The 25,629-nt window shown below is 53.5% G+C and overlaps 1 protein-coding gene across 1 annotated transcript in view; it reads right to left on the reverse strand.

The window, feature by feature from the left end:
- Nucleotides 1-25,629, reverse strand: part of GRID1 (glutamate ionotropic receptor delta type subunit 1) — a 654,829-nt gene that overhangs the window by 38,817 nt on the left and 590,383 nt on the right. The window contains exon 13 of the mRNA XM_054729151.1: nt 3,092-3,287. Within this exon, the coding sequence (XP_054585126.1) occupies nt 3,092-3,287 (196 nt within the window). The remainder of the gene's footprint in view (nt 1-3,091; nt 3,288-25,629) is intronic.

Raw genomic sequence — 25,629 nt, forward strand, 5'->3', positions numbered from 1 at the left:
CCCGCAGGCACCTGTGCCAGGCGGAGCTGGGACGCGCAGGCACCTGTGTCAGGCGGAGCTGGGACGCGCAGGCACCTGTGTCAGGCGGAGCTGGGACCCGCAGGCACCTGTGGCAGGTGGAGCTGGCACCCGCAGGCACCTGTGGCAGGTGGAGCTGGCACCCGCAGGCACCTGTGGCAGGCGGAGCTGGCACCCGCAGGCACCTGTGGCAGGTGGAGCTGGCACCCGCAGGCACCTGTGGCAGGCGGAGCTGGCACCCGCAGGCACCTGTGGCAGGTGGAGCTGGGACGCGCAGGCACCTGTGGCAGGCGGAGCTGGGACGCGCAGGCACCTGTGGCAGGTGGAGCTGGCACCCGCAGGCACCTGTGGCAGGTGGAGCTGGCACCCGCAGGCACCTGTGGCAGGTGGAGCTGGGACCCGCAGGCACCTGTGGCAGGCGGAGCTGGCACCCGCAGGCACCTGTGGCAGGTGGAGCTGGCACCCGCAGGCACCTGTGGCAGGTGGAGCTGGCACCCCCAGGCACCTGTGGCAGGTGGAGCTGGGATGCGCAGGCACCTGTGGCAGGCGGAGCTGGGATGCGCAGGCACCTGTGGCAGGTGGAGCTGGCACCCGCAGGCACCTGTGGCAGGTGGAGCTGGCACCCGCAGGCACCTGTGGCAGGTGGAGCTGGCACCCGCAGGCACCTGTGGCAGGTGGAGCTGGCACCCGCAGGCACCTGTGGCAGGTGGAGCTGGCACCCGCAGGCACCTGTGGCAGGTGGAGCTGGGATGCGCAGGCACCTGTGGCAGGTGGAGCTGGCACCCGCAGGCACCTGTGGCAGGCTCCAGAACCAGACACTCTGCTGTCTAAGTGGCTGGACACTTCGTACTAACTGCAGTGTGAGAATGCGCACCCCTGGGCTCTCACTCCACAAGGAGCACAGAGCCAGTCGCTGTGTCCCCCCCTGGACAGGAGCCACACTCAGCCTCAAGGTCCCCTTGCTCTGCAGCAGGACCCAGGCCTCTGCCTCTCTCCCTGGGTCCGTGGGCTCCCCTTGGGGGGCTGGGAGGGTTCAGAGGACCCTTGTCATCATGAAGAGCAGGCCGGTGGGTCCTGGTGGCCCTGGAGTGTTCCCCAGACGGTCCCCTCATAGCCATGGTGCTCTGCAGTAAGACCATCTGCCAGCAAGTGGCTGGGGATATGGAACACAGGTGTGTGCACGAGTGTGAGTATGTGGGGCCGAGGGTGACAGTGTGTGAGAACCTGTGAGACGGGGATTCTCAGAGGGGACTTACACACAGAGGGGACTTACACCAGAAAAAAGTGAGGAGACACCGAGGCAGGCTGGACAGGGACAGGTGTGTGTGTGTGTGTGTGTGTGTGTGTGTGTGTGTGTGACATTGTGTGTGTGAGTCTGTCTGAGGGTGTATATGTGAGAGAGAGGCACATGGCATGTGTGTGGAAGGTGCCATAGGTACAAGGGAGGGGGTGCTGAGGCACCCTGGCCAGTGCCTGCTCACAGGGGCTCGTCTGTCTCACACCGTTCGCTAATGACACAGGGACAGCAGCCCTGGAGGCCAGCACCACTGGACAGAGGGTCCCACGACCAGCAGCTCCTGACACCACCTTCTCTCACCATCTTCCTCCTCACTGACCGCCAAGGCCCGTGCTGGGTAAAGGTAAACTCTTCAGCCTGAACCCCTGGTGTCGCACCCTAAGGGGAGGTGACGCAGTGTCTGATTTTATCTGTGTAATCTAATAACGAGGGAATATGCAAATTGACCGGCACCCATCACAAAGATGGCTGCGCCCACAGCAGAGGCCAAGCTCCTGTAATGAGACTCAATGAGCAATCAGCAGGGACCTGAGGTTGTGTGGAGCTGGGCCGGGGCTGGTGACCTGAGGCTGTACCCCCTGCCCGGTGGGGCTTGATGGGGAATCTCAGGCTGTGGCCCCCACCCAGCGGAGCTTGACAGGGAACCTCAAGGCATGCCCCCCACCCCAGCCCAGGCTGTGGGACCTCAGGCCATGCTCCCCTCCCCAGGGCCAGGCCAGAGGACCTCAGGCCACGCCCCCCACGCGGTGGGGCTTGACAAGGGACCTCAGGCCGTGCCCCTGGCCTGGTGGGGCTTGACAGGGGCCTCAATGCGCTCCTCCCGCCCAGTGCTGGGCCAGGGGACCTGAGGCTGCGCCCCCTGCCCAGTGGGGCTTGACAAGGGTGGGACCAGCTGGTTCTGGATCTCACCCAATAGGGGTGCTGGCCGGGTCTGGGTCTCACACGATTTTGAGGCGCATGTGGGTGGGCGGGGAATTGACTCTAGGTCCCTCGGTGTGCCCTAGACTCTGACAGGAGGAAGGTTTTCATATACATTTTACTAATTTTCTTTCATCTCTGACACTTCTATTATAGAGAAAGGGCAAATAGCAATATTAAAATATTTCCTCTACTTAATCCCCTTTTAATGTGCACGAATTTCATGTACCTGGCCACTAGTGGGATAATAATGATTAATTCATTTCACAGTGGAAATTAACTGAAATAAATGAGCAAATTCTAACACACTCCTGAAGAAGGTGATGGCTTTTCTCTGCCCTCCCTCTCCTGGCTTCTTCCAGCCTTACCTCCCTCAGTTTCCCCAACACAGCCTGCATCCTCGCCTGGTGCCCTCACCACCATCTCCCAGGCACAACCTTCGCACCGGCAGACCCACGCACACCGCCCTCCCTCCCTCCCTCCCTCCCCGTGCTGCCTGGCCTCTCATTCCTTTTGCGAACTGTTCTCATGCGGGGTGGCAGGCACCCCTGGGTCAGCACCCTGTGAGGCCACAGGAAGGAGACCCATGCCTCCGGCTTAAGCTGCCTGCTCATCACTGACTCCTTGAAAACTCACCGTCTGGTACGTAACAAGCAACCCCTCTGTGTGTTGCCACGAATGTGCGTCTACCCAGGAAACATGTGCGGCCACGTGGCGGCCACGTGCTGGGAGAAATGCCGATCTCCCTGCTGGAGGTGGGAGTTCTGCAGTGACAGGGCTGTCCCCCCACCCCGGGGGCGGGGAGGGTGACCACGCCCACAGCACAGCACCGCCGGCCCGGGGCCAGCTCCTGCCTACCTTCCTGATGCCTTCCGAGGGGCTGGACACGCAGTTGTCGGCGCCCCCGTTCTTGCTGATGGTCCGCCAGAGCTCGGCAAACGTGCTGTCCTGCTCCAGCGGGTTGGTGCCCTTGGCTCGGAAGTACTCATACACGGCCGAGCCGCGCACCGTGCCGTACGGCAGCTCCACCTGCCTGGACAGGTCCTGGAACGTCCTGAAATGCAAACAGGCTGTGAGCCACGGCCCAGGCTGCCCACCGAAGGGCCGAACGTGGGCTGCGAGGCCTCCTGAGGTCCGAGCCCAGGCGTGGCCCCTGACCCACACTGCTCACCCCGACCCCAGCCGCACAGACCCCTCAGCCCAGGGCGAGACTTGCCAAGGCCGCCATCTATCCGAGTGTGCTTCCTCGGCGAAGATGAATTCGGTAAAGTGCTGAGCACCTCAGACCAGGGCCTATGCTGAGCTCTAGGGTCAGAGGATGAGTAGGCCATGACCCTGCCCCCAGGAGCTCGGCGTCCAGCTGTGGATTCTCGCAGAGACAATCTCAAGTGAGCCTCAAGGCAGGGGGAGGCGGGTGCTGGCGGCCTCCACCCGACAGCCAGGGCACAGACAGGGGCATGCTGGGAGGTTGAGGACAGCCCTGCCCTGGAGCCCGGAGCTGGCGCGGGCAGACGCCCTGGGCACTGTGCCAGTTTAGAGGCGGGCCCTCCACAGCTGGCAGCGGGGCGAGGCCCGCCCCCTCTCACCCTCCGAGCATCTCCCGCCACTTTGTTTTTCAACAAAGAGATAAATCTGGGCTTTTCTATGAGATCACTTGACTTTTAAGTGTTGGCAATTATTTAAAAGATGGCAAAGATAAAACAAAACGCTTCTGAGGGCCTTGGGTGGCGGTCCATGAGGAGCAGCCAGGTGCGCAGTGAAGGAGGGCGGGTCCCGGGAAAGCCCAGGCCTCCAGGCCACAGAGGAGGGGAGCCCTGGTGAGAGCGGTCCACCCGGTGGGCTCTACGCTCCGCTGCTCGAGATGCACGTCCCGGCTAGTGTGGGGGAGAATGTCTCCCACAAAACAGAACTGCAGGGAACGAAGGCCTCCATGGTGAGGAGCCTCGTGCTGCAGCGCCAGTCGCTCAGCCTGCACTCATGTCTCTTCTGGAAACCTGTTGCCTTTTCATCAGCCGGAACCCCCTCACCGCCTCTCACTGAGTCAGAGTTCCCAGGAGACCCAACCTCCTCCACCTGACCTTCACCCCCTCCTCCCCTGCCTCGTCTCCGCGGGCCCTCACAGCCGGAGCCTCTGCTGAAATGAGAAGTCCCCAGGCCACAGCGGCCCTCCCCCTGGGGTCCCCTAGCTCACCCACCCATAAGCTTCTGCTTCCACAAACCTCCTGGAGACGCAGCGCCACTCTCCCCGGAGCCACGGCTGCGCCCGCTCCCTGGGCCGCTCTGTGCTCTGCTGCCTTCAGAGGCCGCGCAGCCTGTGAGGGCAGGCGGGTCGGAGGCCAGGCCTCCCTGCCCGCACCCCTCACAGCCCTGCGGCTGGCTAAGTGTGCCTCAGTTTTCAAATCTTTTACAAGTGAGGTTAGCAGCGGAGCCTGCCGCAGAGGGGTGGTGTGCTCAGCCCCAGAGCAGCCGTGTCCAAGGCAGACCCCTGTGTGACGCGGAGTGTCCTCCGTGTGTCCTCGTGGAGTGTGACAGCCTGAGCACTGAGGCTGGGCGCGGTCCTGCCGCAGCGCTGGCCCGGCTCCCCCAGCCTCGGCGCACAGGAGCCAGCGCCAGGGACGCCTCTTGCTCTTGCTCGGCGGCCGCTCCGCGCTTCCGCAGCCCTGGCTCAGCGCAGGACCAGAGCTCAGCATTCATTTCATGCATCACAGATGAAAGGGAGCACAAAGTAACACGTTTGGTGAAGAACTCTTTCTAATTATTGCCATTATTTTTATCGAATTAAAGCAAGGTGCTCCTTTGCTCGCAGGGCCTGAGGGCTCTACCTCCGCAGTAACTGCCTGTGAAGGAGGAACATGTGCCACATGTTTTTATGTTTGCCACGGCAACACAAGCACACCCAGGCTCTGCGGGGCGGGAAGCACCGGATGGCCGGTGCAGAGAGGGTAAACTGGGCTGCTCTGCGGTGTCCACGGCCTGGGTTTAGGCGCAGCCTCCGGGCTCTCAGCGCCGGGCTCCCTCCAGCATCTGAAAGGAGATGCTCTCTCCTCAGGACATTTGTTGACGATGGTGACCTGCCCGGAGCTTCCGCGAGCACCTCTGGATGACAAAGAGGCTGCCTCACATCCCTGCTGTCTGCGCTCAGCGTTCCCACCGCAAAATGCCCCTCACTCTTCGCTCTGCCAGCCGGGGCTCGGCCCAGGCCTCCACCCATCCGTCCGTGACCTTTAGTCTGCAGGGAGGGATCTCCCACCCAAATGCAGCGTCCTCTCTCAAGGAACATCTCCAGCTTACAATGTGCCCAGCACACACCGGGCACTGCCCCATCTCAGCGGACAGGCCTGTAGAAAGCCATTTGGAGGTTTGAACAGGGAGCCCAGCTACTCACACCCCGAATTGGCCATCTCCCTGGCCGCTCCCCCTCTCGTCGGGGTGCAAATGTGGAAGGGACACAGCCGAGGACTCTCACCCAGGCTCCCGGCCCACACGGGCAGCCAGCAGAAAGCGGGTGTCCGCGTCAGACAGGACGCCCGTCCGTCCACACCAGGGGGCCGCCGGCCCCAAGAAGCGGCCCGGGCAGCACACTCACTCTAGCCTGTTTGTCAGTCTGGCTCTTCAGCACCACCCACTGGAGAGCACCCCCAGGGAAACGAGGAGCCACTGTTGGAGACCGGGTGTAAGCTGGCACGGCCCTTGCACTCCAAAGGGCTGGCAAGACCCAGCCCCCTACCCACACAGCTCTCCCAGGCCTGTTTGGATGGCGGTTATCAGTAGAATGAGAGCAACGCTTTCATGCCTTACCCAGAAGTCTGTAACTATTTACTGAGATTTGCTGTACCGAGAATCTGCCTGATTTGCTGTACCGAGAATTTGTCCTTCTGCTCTGTCTCTCCCTTAGAGATTACGAGGAACAAAGAGTACATTCCTCTTCACAGACCTTCTATTCAGCATTTTGTGTATAAAAGGCATTATGCAGTTAATAAACTCGCTGCAGATTCTCGATGACGCGTAGTCCTCCCGATCCAGCTGTCCTATCTTTCTTTCTTTTTTTTTTTTTTTTTTTTAGAAAATAAGTAATTTTATTTTATTTTTTTTAAAAAATTTTAACAATTTACTTTTTTAATTACTTTATTGATTAAGGTATCACATATTTGTCATCAACCCCCCCATTCCCTTCCCAAACCCCCCCACACGCATGCCCCCCTCCCCCTGTTGTCCATGATCACTGGTTAGGCTCATATGCAAGCACACAAGTCATTTGGTACAGCATAAAATTTCCAAAAGCCTCCCAATATTTAAACCAACAAAGGGGGGATAGTAGAAGAATATCATGTAAGGAAAAATATCCTGTAAATAAATTACATCTAGAAAATTTTTACTTTAGAAAATTAACTTTCATTTGTAATGCTAACAGCAAGACACCCAGGTAAAACATACATGGTGTCAAAACAAGCCAAAGGAAAATCGTTTGGGCAAAAAAATGAAAAAGGATCGCAAGTCAAATTTATAGAAAATATTCCTTTATTAACTTTTGGTCGAGAATATGTTTGTATATTTTCAGAAAACAACTCTGAGACCATGTGGATTCCTGCAACAGAGAGGAATTGACAGGAGTGCTCCAGCCATGAAGTCTTTCTTTCTTTTCTCAATTCCCACCTCCCTACCTCAGCCTGGTTCAACCAGCAGGCTGGCCCTGACAGCCACTCATCAGAGGCGGGGCTTCCATAAGCCTGTGGTGCCTGGTGCAACTGGCCGAGGCCATTCCAACAGTTGTTCCACCAGCAGCGACAGAGCAGCTAACCTACGAGGTAGGACTCAGCGGCACATGAAGCAAGGACTGGACGCTGGACACCCCCAAGGCATCCAGACGCGGGCCAGGTGGGCAGAGATGTGGCCGCACGAGAGACTAGTGGCATTCTGCAGGCCCTGGGAGTTCAGCGGAGGCTGTCAGCTCCTGAGAAAAGAAAGACCTCCTAGAGAGGAAGCAGTAAGCCAGGCACAAAGGCTGGGAGGTGGCCAGCTGGAGAGCCAGGGGAGAGTGTTGTGGGAAGAGCAGGCATTCCCTGAGGAGGCCCTGACACGCGAAGAAACTTGGAAGCATGCACTCAGCTAAAACAATGCAGGTCTGGAATCAGACAGACTGCGAGGTGAATCCTGACTCTGAACAGCGCAGTGTTTGAGGCAGACCAGTCATTCTCAAAGTGGTCTTCAGGCATCAGCACTGCCTGGGACCTTCTGAGAAATGCAAATTCTGGGGCCCCACCTCAGATCTACTGAAGCAGAAACCTTGGGGTGGCACTCAGCCATTTGTTTTCACAGCCCTCAGATGATTCTGATGTAGGCGCAAGTCCAAGACCACTCGCTGAGGCCAGCCATCTAATGTCTGAGGTCTTACTTTTCTTGATGCATATCTTTCTCACAGGATTGGTGAAGATCAAAGATCACAGACATGTACCTGGCATGCAGTCAGCATTTAATAAATGCCAGCTCCTCTGTTAGGCCATCAACAGGTGTTGCATTGGTTGAAGCCGAGAAGCCATGTGAGGAGAGATGGGTGACAGTGCCCAGGTGTTCACACCTGGATGGAAGCAATTGTGGGCAGGAACACATTTCTAGGGCTTGCATGCTCATGGCATTGGCCCATCTAGTAAGATGCCTGTGGTAGATCTTGTCTCCATCTTGTTGCCACGACAAGCCAATGACTCACTATAGCACCCGATGTAGTCATCTTAGGGTGCCCAAATTGAAGATCTGAGAAAGTCTGAACCCAGGATGTTCATGGGACATCAGACCCTTGAACAGTGGATCATCATGGTGACTCCGTAGCAGAGGCCTCCCTGAGGAAGTAGTGAGCATCTGGGTGAGGAAAGCTGCTACAGAAGATGTCTTTAAAAGCATCAGCACCAGTGAGTAGAATGAAGGAAAAAATAAAGATCAGAGCAGAAATAAACAAAATAGAGTCTAAAAAACAATACAAAAAAGATCAATGAAACCAAGAGTAGGTTCTCTGAAAAGATAAATAGGATTGACAAACCTTTAACCAGACTCATGAACAAAAAAAGCAAGAGGACCTAAATAAATGAAATCAGAAACAAAAGAGAAGTAACAACTGACACCAAAGAAATACAAAGGATTGTAAGAAAGTATTATGAACAAGCCAACAAATTGGACAACCTGAGAGAAATGGACAAATTCCTAGAAACATACAATCCAAAACTAAATCAAGAAGAATCAGAGAATTTTAATAGACAGATTACAACTAGAGAAATTAAAGCAGTAATCAAAAAACTTCCAAACCAACAAAAGCCCTGATGGCTTTACAGGTGAATTTTGCCAAATATTGAAAGAAGAACTAGCACCTATCCTTCTCAAACTATTCCAAAAAATTCAAGAGGAGGGAAGACTCCCAAACTAATTTTACAGGGCCAGGATTATCCTAATTCCAAAGCCAGATAAAGACACTACAAAAATAGAAAATTATAAGCCAATATCCCTGATGAACACAGGAGCTAAAATCCTCAACAAAATATTAGCAAATGGGATCCAATAATCCTATCTAATAATAGACAAATATGCAAATTGACCATACCTCCGAAACACCCACAAGCCACGCCCACCATCCAATCAGAGAAAGTATGCAAATTAACCCAAACCAAGATGGCTACAGCCACAGAGAGCAAGGTTTCCTAGGTAACAGAGGAAGCCAAGCTTTCTGCCTGCCCTTGCCAGGCCTAACCCTCCACTCAAGCTACAAAGTTTCAATTATAGAAGGTAAACAAATTCAAACAAATGGCGCCAGAATGGAGCTTGAGAGAGCAGGCCAGGGTTGCCGGCATCAACAGGGGAAGCAAAGCTTTCCGCACACCCTGGCCGGGCCCACCCGCTTAAGGCAACAAAGTTTCAATTATAACCCCAACACAAATGGCTACGGGCCTCGGAGGGAGCCCCAGGCTTGGCTCTGCTCCAGGCTACAAAGTTTCAATTGTAGAAGGAAAATAAATTCCAGATATCAGGGCCTCCGCTTGCATTGCCAGGGGGTGTGGCCAGCCTGCAAACCACCACAGGCCCCTCGCTCAGGCTGCCCCACGCCCCAAGGGAACCCCACCCTGATCAGGGACACCCTTCAGGGCAAACCAGCTGGCCCCCACCCCTGTACCAGGCCTCTATCCTATCTAATAAAAGAGTACTATGCAGATTGATCATCACCGCAACAAACAATATAGCTGCCCCCATATGGTCAAAGATCCTGCCCCCATGTGGACAAAAGATGGCCAGCAGGAGAGGGCAGTTGGGAGGCACCCGGCCTGCAAGGGAGGGCAGTTGAGAAGGACCAGGCCTGCAAGGGAGGGCAGTTGGAGGTGATCAACCCTGCAGGAGAGGGCAGTTAGGGGTAACCAGGCTGGCAGAGGAGGGAAGTTGGGGGCAAACAGGCTGGCAGCAGAGTGGTTAGGGGGTGATTAGGCTGGCAGGCAGAAGCGGTTAGGGGCAATCAGGAAGGCAGGCAGGCAAGCAGTTGGAAGCCAGCAGTCCTGGATTGTGAGAGGGATGTCCGACTGCCCGTTTAGGCCCAGGGACCGGGCCTAAACGGGCAGTCGGACATCCCTTGAGGGGTCCCAGATTGGAGAGGGTACAGGCTAGGCTGAGGGACAACCCCCCTCCATGCACAAATTTCGTGCACCGGGCCTCTAGTACATTAATAAGATCATACACCATGACTAAGTGGGGTCTATTCCAGAGATGCAAGGCTGATACAATATTCGCAAATCAATAAACATGATACACCACAAAAACAAAATGGAGGATAAAAATCACATAATCATATCAATAGGTCCAGAAATGGCATTTGATAAAATCCAGCAACTATTTATGATGAAAACTCTCAGCAAAATGGGAATAGAGGAAGCATTTCCCAACATAATAAAGACCATATATGACAAACCTACAGCCAACATCATACTAAATGGGCAAAAAATACAAGCATTCCCCATAAGATCAGAAACAAGACAGAAAGGAAGGAAGGAAGGAAGGAAGGAAGGAAGGAAGGAAGGAAGGAAGGAAGGAAGGAAGGAAGGAAGGAAGGAAGGAAGAGAGGGAGGGAGGGAGGGAGAGAGGGAGGGAGGGAGGAAGGAAGGAAGGAAGAGAGGGAGGGAGGGAGGAAGGAGGAAGAAGGAAGGAAGGAAGGAAGGAAGGAAGGAAGGAAGAAAGAAGGAAGGAAGGAAGGATGATTGGATGGATGGATGGATGAATGTGACAATGACCCTGGGAAGCCTTTCAGAGTGCAAGGTTGAACTTGCTTCTTGTTGAACTTGTCTCAGCCTTCACCTGAGGTCCTGTCCTCTGTGAAGAGCCTTGGTCGGGGAAGGAGAGAATGGGAAATGTGGCAAACTTCAGGGCAGGAGTACAGTGTGTGGGAGAAATATCAGAGGGAACACAAGGCATGGGGGACAGGGAGATGGCCCTGATCATGCACCAGTGGGGTCCCTCGGCCTGGCCTGTGCCCTCTTGCAATCCAGGACCCCTCTGGGGATGTCAGAGAGCCAGTTTTGGCCCGATCCCACAGGCCAGGCTGAGGGACCCCACTGGAGCACGAATTCGTGCACCAGGCCTCTAGTTGTAAATAATGCAATGAAATAGGGTGCATATATTCTTTTGAATTAGTCTTTCAGATTTCTCAGAAGTATAATTGCTAAGTCATAAGGCAATTCCATTTTTAATTTTTTTAAGAAACTCCATACTGTTTTCCACAGTGGCTGTACCAGTCTGCATTCCCTCCAGCAGTACACAAGGGTTCTCTTTTTTTCTACATCTTCACCAACACTTATTTGTTGATTCATTAATGATAGCCATTCTGAGTGTGAGGTGAAGTTGGCCAGTTGGTGAGGGACCCAGACAGGGCATGTCTGACCCGTCTTGCTCAGTCCCGATCAGTCAGACCCCAGCAGCAAGCTAACCTACTGGTCGGAGCGTCTGCCCCCTGGTGGTCAGTGCACGTCATTGTGAGCAGTTGAGTTGCCTTAGCATATCATTAGCATATTATGCTTTGATTGGTTGAACGAACAACTGGATGACTGGACACTTAGCATATTAGACTTTTATTATATAAGATAGTTAAGATCTGGAATCAGCCGAAGTGCCCATCAGTAGGTGAGTAAATAAAATAGCTATGGGACATTTACACAATGGAATACTACTAGGCTATAAAAACGAATAAATTTTACCCTTTGCAACCACATGGATAGACCTGGAGAGTGCTATGCTAAGAGAAATAAGCCAGTCAGAAAAAGACAAGTACCACATAATTTCACTCAGATATGAAATTTAATAAACAAACTGAATTGCCAAGTAAAATAGAAACAGACTCATAGAGAGAGAGCAGGCAGACAGCTCTGGTGGGGCGATGTTGGGAGGGTAGGAGAGGAGGGATTGAGCAAAAAAGAAAAAAGAGAGAAAGAACTCATGGGCATGGACAACAGTGTGGTGACGGCTGGGGGAGAGGTGGAAGGGGTACAGGGTGGATAAATGGTGATGGAAACAATAAAAGCATCACTGCCCAGGCTGTCCACCTGGTCTGGATTCACTGCTCAGGTGTCAAGGTGCCAGTGTAGGCATTGCATAGCTTATCTTCCTCTCTGTGGTCTGCTCTCTGTCTCTCCTTCACCTCTTAGTCATGTTTGGTGCTGGCATCCTCCCAGGGCAAAGCTCAGCCTCTCCTCCAACTATCCTTTTCAGCCAATACCTGTCACTCAAAGGGACACTAACTGAAACTGGGTTTGGGACCAAGGGAGCTGCTTCTCTGAATCTCTTGCCCTGGACTGCTGATCTTGGGTGATCTCGTAACTGAAAACGTAGCTGACTCCTACGAGCACATGGGACTGCTTTGCCAAAGGACTTCGTAAGCATACCCTGCCTGTGAGAGTGGCTCCTCCAGTTAAATATGTACCTTCTGGTAGACCCACACGGTCTCCTGAAGCTGTGGCCAAGGACAGTCTGTCTAGCTTAGAACCCCTCCCTTCCTCCTCATACCTTTCTCCATAAATCAGTCTTACTATTTCCCAGATACATTTTCAGTAACAAAGAGATAAATGTGTTTGCAATGTGAGAAAAATCAATACTACAGAATTTATAAATATATCTTTGCATGTTGCAGAAATATTTACATTGGCAATGGAGATAAATACACTTGCCACAAGAGCAGAATCAATACACATTCTATGTAAAACGGATTTCAACAACTGCGAGGTTGCCACAATCATGGCTCTGATAAGTTTAAGTCCCAAAGCCCAATTATTCATCCTTAAAGAGAAAAGAAAGGCGTGGAGTAGCCAAAGGCATGTGGTGGAGTATTCATCTTTGCTATTGCCGGCCTTAACTATAGCCCCAGATGCCTTTGCTATCCTCCAGCGTCCACTTTTCTCCTCTCATGTCCGACTCCACAGGCGCGGCTGCCGCGCAGACCAGTGGGTATTGCCTGGCTGCACCTCCACAGCCTGCTTACAGGACCTTTGGGCACAGTGCTGCCATCTCCCTGCCCCCATGCCTTGTGTTCCCTCTGATATTTCTCCCACACACTGTACTCCTGCCCTGAAGTTTGCCACATTTCCCATTCTCTCCTTCCCCGACCAAGGCTCTTCACAGAGGACAGGACCTCAGGTGAAGGCTGAGACAAGTTCAACAAGAAGCAAGTTCAACCTTGCACTCTGAAAGGCTTCCCAGGGTCATTGTCACATTCATCCATCCATCCATCCATCCAATCATCCTTCCTTCCTTCCTTCTTTCCTTCCTTCCCTTCCTCCCTCCCTTCTCTCCCTCCCTCCCTCCCTCTCTTCCTTCCTTCTTTCCTTCCTTCCTTCCTTCCTTCCTTCCTTCCTTCCTTCTTTCCTTCCTTCCTTCCTTCCTTCCTTCCTTGCATCCATCCATTTATTAAAGAAGGCATATTTCCTGAGCGTTTGCTCGTGTTCTGGATTGAAGGCTACAGCATGAACAGCAAGGAACTCCTGCTCTGGTGGCATTTACCTGGCGGAGGTGGGGACAGAGAAACAAACATGAACAACAACAACACTAACCACAATGGTTATGTGACCTCAGCAAACTTTCTGGAAGGTACGGACAGTACCTATGTGGGTAATGTGAGCCATCTACTATTCTGTTGCGTATTTCATGGTTTTCTCTGTGTTTTCTAGGTGAAGCACTTTGGAAATCTTTCAACAAAGAAAAAGCCGTAGCTTTCCAGCTGGAGGAAAATGGGCTGTAGGTGAGATGTGGCCTGGCATCATGTAGCCAGTGGTCAGGAGAGCAGTGGAGATTGATAAAGCGGAATGGGCTTGGAAAGTGATGGGAGAAGTGGTTATATAAAGGGTGCAGGGGGTGAGTTAGCCGTTGGAGTGGGCATTGAGAGTACGTGTTTCTCTAATATCCTTCTTGCCAGCTAGCAATACCTCCATGCTAAGAACACAGCTGGCTCCCAGCGCTCAATACCCACAAGTATTTGCTGCCACAAACCAATAAAAAAGCAGGATGCATCATTAACCTTTACTATTTCAGTGCTAGGGCTCTGGATCCATTATGAGGCTGCATAAATGTGACCAAAATGCAAATCAAAGCGATAGCCTCCAGGAGGTGTGCAGGTGCCATCACTGTCTCCTGGCAGGGCCGTGTCCTCCTCTGCTCCAGAGACGCAGCCCGAGCTTCTCTTCCCCGCTGGTTCTTGTCTTCACCGCCCTTCCCTCCCTCTTCTCCTTTTTGCACAGGTCTCACTGAGCCCCTCTGTTATGTCAGCTCCTCAGCAGGCAGTCCCGTGATATGCTGGAAGGAAGCTTCGATAATGCTAACTTCCAGACACGCTAATATTGCGTGTGTGTTGCTTCATTTAACGATGGCCATACTTTCTCATGAAGTTGTTAGTATCACCCCATCTCACAGATGAAGAGATGAAGGCTAAAGGAGATGCAGTCATGTACAGAAGGTCCCAGAAGCAGCAAGTGAAAGACCTGTCTTCCCAGAAGCCCAGACTCTTGTAATGGTAAGCGGTCCCTAGGCAAGCAAGGAGAGTTAGCAAGTAAACTGACCATCGAAACCATTGTGCAAATACATTCTAGAAGTAAGCTTAGAGTCCTTGGAACATGATGTTAACACTCCTCCAATGTGGCGATAAGAGATTGGGGTGAGGACAAAGATAGAGGGTTAGCAGAAAAAGAGAAAGTGAAAATTGACACATAGAAAAAGAGGAATAAAAGATGTTCTGGGAAAAGGTGACAGTATTTTCAAAGTGTGGATTACTGAAAGTTTGAAACTTTCTGGGAACATCTAACAGTTTATGGTGAGGAAGCAGAAATGATGAAAACTAAGAAGCACTAAGGGTAGGATCGAGGGAATAGTTACTCATGAAATACTTAGTATAGTATAATGGAATGGGAGTGCAATAATGATGGGAAAGTGAACTTCGCTCACGTTGGTGGCACAGATAAACGTGGGACTCGCATCCTCCCACAACCACATCAAAATTACAAGTAAACTACAGAACAACCATCATTCAGAACCGCCTATAATCTAGCTCAATGGAAGTCCTACTGCTAAAGATACAAAGAACAAGCCACAGTGAGCCTGGGAAGAGGGGAAAAGACCCTGAATGGGCTGGTCTCACACTCATGTGCAGCAGTTAAAAACTGGGCAGTATGTCAGCTTAGATACCTTCTGAGGAGCAAGAAGTCCCCAGCTAAACAGCCCCTCCACCTCCCAGCCCAGGTTTCTCGTGTCTGGAAGAGAAATCCTAATAACTTCTGTTTATGAAAACCAGTGGGGATTGAGCCTGAGTGAGCAGGAGGCAGACAGAGTCCCAGGTATTCCTCTTACAGGGCCATGCAATCCTTACTTGAACTCACGCCCTCTGAGCTCCAGCTCGAAAGGTACTGAACTGTCCTACGTGGAGGAAGTAAATTGTCCAATATCAGGGCAAGCGCTCAGAGGAAGAACTTTCTCCCAGACCCCAGACAGAAAGTCAGGGGCCATTGTTCCTGTGCTGAGCCCTCTTCCTGCAGGGAGGTGCCATATCCTAGCTTCCATCAACCTGGATCACACTATTTGCTCTGCCCTGGGGACTCCCTGAGACCTTGCCCACCCAACTCCTGGGCCAAGCCCCTTCCGGTAGCTTTTCTATATAAATGTCTTGGCTTGGCGCATGCTGCTGATGTTCCTAAAATCACTCAAACAAACAGCATCTGGCCTCTGTGTACCCTGTACCTCTCACTAAGTGGCTCCAGGCCTGGCACTAGTGGCAGCTGGCCTTGGTTGGAAGGCTCGCCTCTCCTGGGCACCTCCAAGCACAGCACAAGTAGCCGCCATCTGCAGATCACTTTGTAGCTCATGCTGGGGGTGACCCGGGCAGGGCACAGGCAGCAGCTGACCTCGGCCTGTGCCTCCTGGGAGGCCCCAGTGCCAGGGCACCCAGTGGGCTGCTTTGGACCACATCAATCAACCACCCAACCACCTCCACAAGCAACACACTAAAGGAATGAACTCAGCAGGGAACTGAACCCTGCTGAAGTGAGTCCTGTCCCATGGAGTTGGCCCCTGCACAACTGATCCTCCACAGTGGTCAGGCTAGTCCTCACAACCAATTGGCATCAGGTAAATCCCTCCCATTGACAGTATTTTCAAACCATGGGTGTGTTGAGGAAACAAAACCTTCTGGAAATGTCTAACAGTTTACTGTGAGGGAGAAGAAATAATGAATAACTACGAAGCACTAAGGATAGGAGGGAAAGGATAATTATTCAAAAAAAAACACTTATAGGAGAGTATCCTCTCTAATAAAATAGTAATATGCAAATTAACCATCACTCTGCTACATAAGCCACGCCCACCAGCCAAGCCAAGCCCACCAGCCAATCAGAGTGAGTATGCAAATTAACCCCATCCAAGATGGCTACAGCCACAGAGAGCAAGGTTTCCCAGGTAACAGAGCAAGCCAAGCTTTCCATAGCCGTTGCAGGCCTAAGCCTCCACTCAAGCTACAAAGTTTCAATTATAGAAGGTAAACAAATTCAAACAAATGGCGCCAGAATGGAGCTTGTGAGAGCAGGCCAGGGTTGCCGGCTGCAACAGGGGAAGCAAAGCTTTCCGCACACCCTGGCCGGGCTCACCCACTTAAGGCTACAAAGTTTCAATTGTAGAAGGTGAATTAACTGCAACAGAAATGGCTGCCGCCCTGGAGGGAGCCCCAGGCTTGGCTCCGCTCCAGGCTACAAAGTTTCAATTATAGAAGGAAAATAAATCCCAGATACCAGGACCTCTGCTTGGGTTGCCAGGGGGCGTGGCCGGCCTGAAAACCACCACAGGCCCCTCGCTCAGGCTGCCCCACGCCCCAAGGGAACCCCCACCTGATCTGGGACACCCTTCAGGGCAAACCAGCTGGCCCTCACTCCTGCACCAGGCCTCTATCCTATCTAATAAAAGAGTGATATGCAGATTGATCATCACTGCAACACACAATATAGCTGCCCCCATGTGGTCAAAGATCCTGCCCCCATGTGGACACAAGATGGCCACAAGATGGCCAGCAGGAGAGGGCAGTTGGGAGGCACCCTGCCTGCAAGGGAGGGCAGTTGAGAGGAACCAGGCCTGCAAGGGAGGGCAGTTGGAGGTGATCAACCCTGCAGGAGAGGGCAGTTAGGGGTGACCAGGCCGGCAGAGGAAGGAAGTTGGGGGTAAACAGGCTGGCAGGGGAGCAGTTAAGCATCAACCAGGCTGGCAGAGGAGTGGTTAGGGGGTGATCAGGCTGGCAGGCAGAAGCGGTTAGGGGCAATCAGGAAGGCAGGCAGGCAGGCGAGCAGTTGGGAGCCAGCAGTCCTGGATTGTGAGAGGGATGTCCGACTGCCTGTTTAGGCCCGATCCCACCTAAATGGGCAGTCGGACATCCCTCCAGGAGTCCCAGATTGGAGAGGGTACAGGCTGGGCTGAGGGACAACCCCCTGCCATGCACGAATTTCATGCACCAGGCTTCTAGTAATGAAATAAAAGTGCAAAAATGATGACATGAAAATGAGCTTCTGGTCAAGATTGACAATAGCAATCAAGGCTCACAGGAGGGTACACACCGCCCACATGGAGGCAGGGGAACACCTGGAGTGCCCTACTCAGGTGACTGGGGAAGCTGTGCCCCCGGGAGACATAACACCGCTACATAATAAGTTGAAACAAACACAGGGAGGCAGCCAAAACAAGGGGACAAAAAAATACGTCACAAATGAAAGAAGAGAAGAAATCTCCAGAAAAGGAACTAAACAAAATGGAGATAAGAAATCTACCAGATGCAGAGTTCAAAACACTGGTTATAAGGATACTCAATAAATTCAGGGGAAGAGTAGAGGAACTTAGTGAGAACTGCCACAGAGAGATCGGTAACATAAAAATGAAGATAGAAAACATAAAAAGAAACCAGGCAAAAATGAATGAAACACTAACTAAATGAAGAATACATTACAGGGAATCACAGAGTTGGAAGAGATGGAAGCAAAAAATACCCAATCAGAATAGCAAAAAGAAAAAATAATTCAAAAAAAATGAGGGAAGTGTAAGGAGCCTCTGGGACAACTTCAAGCATTATGAGGTTGCTGGAAGAAGGACAGAGAGAGAGCAAGAAATTGAAGACCTATTTGGGAAAAATAATGACATAAAACTTCCCTACCTGGTGAAGGAAATATACATACAAGTCCAGGAAGCAGAGTCCCAAACAAGATGAACCTAAACAGGCCCATATCAAGATACATCATAATTATAATGCCAAAAGTCAAAGACAAAGAGAGAATCTTAAAACCAGCAAAAGGAAAGCAGTTAGTCACCTACAAGGGAGTACCCATAAGACTACCAGCTGATTTCTCAATAGAAACTTTGCAGGCCTGAAGGGATTGGCATATTCAAAGTGATGAAAAGCAAACACCTACAACCAAGATTACTCTTTCTAGCAAAGCTATCAATTAGAATTGAAGGTCAGATAAAGAGCTTCCCAGACAAGAAAAAGCTAAAGGAGTTATTACCACCAAATCAGTATTACAAGAAATGTTAAGCCCTAGCTGGTTTGGTTAGGGTCCTGGGTTCAATTCTGGTCAAAGGCACATGCCTGGGTTTCGGGTTCGGTCCCCAGTAGGGTCATGCAGGAGGCAGCCAATCAATGATTCTCTCTCCTCATTGATGTTTCTTTCTCTCTCACCCTCTCCCTTCCTCTCTGAAATCAATAAAAATATATTTTAAAAAACAAAAATAAATGTCAAAAGGTCTTCTTTTGGAAGAAAAACAACAAACTATAAAAGAAATGAATGATACAATTGCAATAAGTACATATCTATCAATAATTACTTTAAATGCAAATGGATTAAATGTTCCAATCAAAAGACATACAGTGACTGAATAGATAACAAGACCCTTACATATGCCATCTACATGAGACTCACTTCAGATTGAAATACACACACAGACTGAAAGTAAAGGGATGGAAAAATATATTTCATGAAAATGGAAACAAAACAAAAGAAAAGAGCTGGGGGTAACAATACCTATACCAGACAAAATAGACTTTAAACAAAGGCTATATACAAGAGACAGAGAGAGACCCAGCAATCCTAACTCTAGGTATTTATTTGAATAAACCCAAAACACTAAGATTAAAAAAAAAAACATAATCATCCATATGTTTACTTCAGAATTATTTACAATAGTCAAGATATGGACACAACTTAAATGTCCATCAATAAAGGAATGGATAAAGAAGGAATGGATATATATGACTCAGCCAGGAAAAAAAAGGAAATCTTACCATATCCAACAGCATGGATGGACATAGAGGGTGTTGTGCTGAGTGCAATAAGTCAGACAGAGAAAGACAAGTGCCTGATGATTCCACTGATATGTGGAATCTAAAACACAACCTAAATGAATCAGCAGAACAGAAACAGACTCCTAGATCCAGAGAACAGTCTGATGGTTGCCAGGTGAGAGGGGTGTTGGGGGAGGGGGACGATGAAAAAGGTGAAGGGGTTAAGAAGTACTGATTGGTAGTTACAGAATGGTCATGGGGGTGTAAAGCACAGGGAATATAGTCCATAAGATTGTAGACACTATGCAAGGTGTCAGATGGGTACTAGATGTATTGGTATGTTCGCTTTGTAAGTTATATAATGTCTGATCACAGGGTTGTAAACCTGAAGCTAATATAATGTTGTATGTCAACTATAACTAACATTTTAAAAAATATTTTTTAACTGACGGGAAAAGGAACTGCTGATGTTCCCTAGACAAGTACAGGGTCTGTGCGTGGTGAGATGAGCACGCGGGCCTACTGCACAGTGGGCATGGAGGAACTGCAGGATGCTGTCACACGCATTTTAAGGCAGAGCTAAGGGACAGCATGAGCGTGTGCTGTACATGTGTGCATGCATGTGTGTGCAGATGTGTCTAGGGCCTGGGTGTGTCATGGATGAGTGTGCATGGAAGGGCCTCAATGCAGGGAAAACAGAGGGTGGAGGGCGGGTTTGCAGAAAAATCACAGCAACAAGGACGCAGACTCCGGTGGAGAGGGAGGGAGGGAGCTGGAGGGGCGGCTGCTCTGCTACTGAGGCACCTTGTGCGGTTCAGGGGCACAAGGGCCTCACTTTGTGCCAGGGACTGAGCGAGGGCCGCGGGCTTCGCCTGGGGAAATGCCCTCTGGGACCGCTTGTGGCTGTGCTGACCTCCAGGCTGCACCTCTGAGCGCGGAAGAGGCTTTCCCAGACCAACGCCAACAGAGGAGGACGGGCCACTGGGCTAAGCTGGTTTCCTCCGGCACAGGGCGCTCGCAGCCTCACAGCGATGACAAGTGCAGCCAGGGCGCCGCGGAGACCACCTGGCACTCAGGGCTGTGACAGACTCTGCGGCACCCCCAGGCGGCCCCTCCCTCACCAGAGGGCACTGCCTACAGCGGCGGCCCCCAGGTGCTGGCAGAGCTGAGCAGGCCCTGCTGTGTCCTCTGAGTAATTATCCATCACATTAGCTTCTTCGCTTTGGGCAAGGCACCCAGACACCTCTGCCACGTCCAGCAGTACGCGGTCTGGAGGCAGCAGACACCCGCTGTGGGGCCCCGATAAACCAGCCCCCACGTTGTGGAAAGTACACCGTGGCTTCTGAGCCCGGCGGGCGGAGAGAAGGACGCTGGCCTGGTGCTCATCCCTCTTATTGGGCCTCCTCGCAGCCCTGGGAGCAGCTACCAGTCTCCCCGAGAGGGGAGCGAGCTCCTCCGAGAGCTAGAGACACGCACCAGCTTCCCAGGCCCCGCTGAGCGTGTGAACTCGCCCGCTCTGGCCACAAGGCCTGGCTCCGCACCTTCCACTTCCACGTCTTGAAAGAAGGAGCAAATTAGGGAAGCAGCACAGTCCAGTTCGGGACTGCTGTCCGGGACGCCCGCCTGGGCCCGGGTATTGCCTGGAAACAGGTACCGCCCTGCTCCGAGGGCCCCCGGGCGGGCGGCGGTGCAGTTTCCTGATGGAGTCAGCCGTGGCTGTAACGTCACTCTACCACTCGCTAGCTCTGTGACCTTGGACCAGTTACCCACCTTCTCTGTGATCCGTTTCCTCCTCTACCCACCAGGGAGAGTTGCAGATTGAGCCGATTTGGGCAAAGCACTGAGACCAGTGTGGCCCACGGAGACTCTCCATGAGGGTTGCCTCGCCTCGCCCCTATTCGAGGAGACGGCTGGGCTGTGTCCTGGCTGAGAACGCCGCCTCGTGACAGGTCCAGAAGCGGCGTGTGGGCAAGCGTAGAGCCCGCTTTAACCTGAATGCTTTTAACCTGGGCTGGGATTTCTGGGTCCCTGCCAGCCCCGGCCACCACTTGGTCTTGGACGCACACGCACACTCTGGGCGCCCTGTACATCGGCCTCCCCCGCTGTGGTAGCTCACGATCCAGCGGCATGGGCTGGGACGAAAGTCTCCTCTCACCTAGGATTCCCTCTCCCGCCACGCAGCACGGGGCGGCTTCTCAGAGGGGTGCCTCGTGCTGCAGCTTGCTGGGGCCTGGGTCTCCGAGCCGCTACCGAGGGCCTCCAAGCGCAGGCCGCGGGCGCCAGGGCCGTTCTGTTTGTCTGGACGCCGGGGACTCTGCCCTGCAGCGCCCTGCCGCCACCCGGAGTGAGGGCGAAGGGCCTGTCTCCAGCTCACACCAGGGCCCAGCCACTCACACCCGACGGGCCAACTTTACCACCTTCCCATCTCCACAGCCACCCGCTCAGCTCTCTGCGGGCTTCCCAGACTCAGCAAATGAATATCAGCCCCGTGGGCTTGGGATGAAGGTGATGCCCAGGAACCAGCCACAAACCCAAAGCCAGGCCGACTCCAGCCTCCGCGGGCCAGAGGGTGTGTCTGCAGGGACAGTGGTTAACGAATCATTGTTAGTCCGCGATGGCGCCCGTGCCTGCTGCCCCTCAGATCACCGTCTGCCGAAGCAAGGGTCACCCTCAGTGTCCCCCTCTTGGGACGTTCCCCGGGCACCAGCCAGGCAGGGCAGGGCCAGCTCTCTGATGTCAGATCCGTGCCTGCAGCATCAGCCACACACCTCTGCAGCTCCCGCGTGCTGACCACTCTGTAAAGGCGTTTCTGAAAGGACTTGCGTGGGTCTGACCCGCAGCTGGAGAAGCAGAGGCCGAGGTGGAGGGTGGGGGCGTGGGAAGACCACCAGGGAAAGAGGCTCGGGGGGGGGGGGGGAGGAGAGGCTTCCGGCCAGCAGCACAGGGAGTGAGCAGCCAGAGAGCAGGGCCCTCCCTCAAGAGCCCCCTCCTGCACCCTGCACTCTGCTCCCCATGACGCAGGCCCCCTCACCCCCACGTGCCCGTGCCAACCAGCGACGGCTCCCTCTCCTTCCAACTGCAGGCTCGCCCCCTGTACCCCTGCCTGGACGGATTTGGGCCGTGGTTTCTAACGTCAGACCTAACGGGAGACCAGCGGACAGAAGAGCTGCACCTGCGCTGTGGGGGGCACAGTGCCCGCTGCTGGTGCAAAGGCTCTCCGTGAGGCTCTGAGTTCTGGCCACGACGCTGTGTGGACACCCCTCTGGGCTCCCCACCCCTCAGCACAGAGTGACCCCGCCTCAAACAACTCTCCCAGGCTTTCCAGGTGGCCCGTGCCCGCCAGCCCGCAGCCTGCCAGCCGCACCGGCACTGTGCTCTGGCCAGACTCCCGCATCCCCCACTTCTCTCCCCTCCGGCCTCCCCCTCCCACCGCCGTGTGGGACCTCCCTCGCACGGCCAGCCACTCCCCCTATTCCAAGGCCTGGGTTACGCATCACCACTTCAAGGATCTGTGGAAGGCATTCCCTCTTCGAGGGTGGAGCTGTGCCCCCAATAGATGGTTGGAATGCTAGCCCACAGCGTGTACCTTACTGGAAGGCCGGTCTTCACAGAGGCCATGGGTTTTCTGAGGTCGCTAGGGGCCTTATCCAATCGCCTGGTGTCCTGAGCCGAGCCGAAGCCGCAGCCAGGGCGCCGAGGAGGCGCTGCCCGGCCCGCAATGTCCGAAACTGAGGTTGCACTTCCCGGAGGACAGGAAACTCAGGAGAGCACGACAGGCCCCCTCAGCTTAGAGACTCCTTTCATGGGAGCACAAGTGGCTCATGAAGTGGCCATGTCGTGGAAGCACAGGCTCGGATCAGAGGAGCTGACGCGTGAGGAGGCTCTGCTGCCCGCCACGGCCCCGCCTCGGCCTCCTCGGCAGCAGCAGCTCCACGTGCAAAGCTACACGATGACGTTTGTGTAGAGCACTTAGAGAGCTCCTAGCGTGCAATGTGTGCACATATGTTACATGCATATATGTATATGATATACATGTATATCTGTGTATGTGTGTATATGTATATTATATATGTATATGTGATATAAATGTACATGTGTATATGATAGATATGTATGTATGTGTATAATATATATACACAAATATGGACTCTATATAGTATACTGTGAATACTGTAAAACAATTGTAATTCAATAACTGGTCCTCACTGATGCCATCATCGTCGTCATTTCGCTATCATAACTTCCTGGCAGCGTCCCGGGCGGGTGTGACTGGGATTCCTGTGAGCTCCTCTCCCAGCCATTCGCTCCATTTTCCTTCCACGTGAGCCAACTGCAGCCCGGGGCTCCCGTGGGCAGGGAGCAGCCCGCCTGCTGAACGCTGCAGGCTCAACGCAGGCGCCAGCACGGAGCTTCAAAGGCCTCTCGCCCCCACCCTCCGACGCTCCCTCTTCCTAGGTTGTAAAGGGCTAACACGGTGATGAAAGCTGAGATCCCACTTCTTGTGATATCAATAAAAGTGAAAACTGCAGATGGTGTTTAATAACAAGCTGGTCCCCGCAGGCTCCGGCACTTTACCTAAATCAAACATATCATAAAGCTGGCACAGGCATCGCAGAGCCTGGCACTGCCACAGCTGGCAGGGACCGCGTTCTCACTGAGAGGAGGCGCCAGGCCAGCTCTCCTGCTTACGCAGATGTCGCCTTAATGCCTGGCAGTCTGACCCTCTCCACCAAATCCGAGAGCCAAAAGTAAAGTGGTATTGATTGCGAAGATTAATAACGGAGCTCAAGAAGAAAAACGGTACAAAACACCTTTTTCTCTCCCCTCGTGATTTAAATGCCGGCCTCCCCTGAAACCTACTTTTGTCACCAGCACACAGGAGTGTATTAATTAAAGTGACACCAAGGACAGCAGTACCGGCTCTCGGGGTGAGGACTGGAAATACATACATAGGCATCTCCGGGCTCTCAGGGAGGGAGGCGTGTGCCAGGCAGGATCAGCTTAGTCCCACCACAGTGGGGAGGGGACTGTGTCCAGCTCACCTCTGAAAGTCACGGCTCTGGTCTGGCCTCCTAAACCAAAGAAACTAGACCCCTTTGCAAAGAAGTAGGCCATCACTTTCCTAAGCGTCTCCCGACCTGGCCTGGAGGACAGCTGAGTTTTTAATTCAGCCGGAATTCAGATCCATGTTGACCTCAGACCACCCGCCACCTGCTCTGATGAAACAGGAGTCCTGGAGGCCAGGGCAGACGAACAGGCTCTGTCCCGGCCAGCAGTCCTGGGCAGTCTCCTGGTGGCCGGCGCCCCGGGTCAGGCTCCCTGCAGGCCAGAGCATCCTGCTGCCCCGGGGAGGACAGGGCTGGCCAGCCGGCTGGAGACTTAACTGGGTCAACCTGTAAGGCATGAGGAGATGCTGGATGATTTCAGAGACTCCCGTGTTTGCATTTTTTTATTTAGGTCAGTTTCACTGCAGTCAGTAAGGCTGAACACTCAACTCTGTTGTGTGCCCCGATTTCACACACTACAGGGCACAACCTCCGCTTACCCTGAGCTTCCTTCCTTCCGGTCATTACCTGCTGGGTGTCTCCACCTGGACATCCACAGGCATCTGAACGAACCTGGTCCCAGCTGGGCCTCCTGGTGCCCATCCCAGTGTGCTCCCTACAAGCCTCCGGTCAGGTCAGCACCCCCAGCTCCGGCCCGGGCTGCCCTGCCGCTCGCTCAGCCCCTCTCCACCTGTCACATCCCACAGGTGTGCTCACACTGAGCTCTCCGTCCTCAGATCCCGCCACCCTGCACCCTCTCTAACCAAAGTCCTGCCTGTGCTGTAGGACTCCATTTGCCTGCTGGTTCCCCCACAAGCTGTCGTTTTAAGGAAGAAAGACAAACAAGAGCGATGGACTCAGCGGCTGCACTGCCGAGGGCTGGCAGAGCCACCCTTCAGGGAGGCTGCTCTCCGCCGCCCCCCGCAGAGGCGGGTCTGGGCCCAGAGGTCAATGTGCTCAGTCATACCCGTGAGGCCCGGGTCCGGGACATGGGCCCCAGCACCCTGGCTCCCCAGCCGCACTCCTGACGCTCCATGGCAATACCCGCCGTGTGTCCCAGCGCCGCACACAATGCCGGTGACAGCGCGCACCCAGGAGAGAGGGGCGAGGGGCGAGCCCAGCTGTCCTGTTGCAGACAAAAGATGGCCAGCAGGAGAGGGCAGTTGGGAGGCACCCGGCCTGCAAGGGAGGGCAGTTGAGAAGGACCAGGCCTGCAAGGGAGGGCAGTTGGAGGTGATCAACCCTGCAGGAAAGGGCAGTTAGGAGTGATCAGGCCGGCAGAGGAGGGAAGTTGGGGGCAAACAGGCTGGCAGTGGAGTGGTTAGGGGGTGATCAGGCTGGCAGGCAGAAATGGTTAGGGGCAATCAGGAAGGCAGGCAGGCAAGCAGTTGGAAGCCAGCAGTCCTGGATTGTGAGAGGGATGTCCGACTGCCCATTTAGGATCGGGCCTAAACGGGCAGTCGGACATCCCTCGAGGGGTCCCAGATTGGAGAGGGTACAGGCTGCCCCCCTCCGTGCACGAATTTCATGCACCGGGCCTCTAGTAC

This window comes from Eptesicus fuscus, chromosome 17, assembly GCF_027574615.1.
Source record: "Eptesicus fuscus isolate TK198812 chromosome 17, DD_ASM_mEF_20220401, whole genome shotgun sequence".
NCBI lineage: Eukaryota > Metazoa > Chordata > Mammalia > Chiroptera > Vespertilionidae > Eptesicus > Eptesicus fuscus.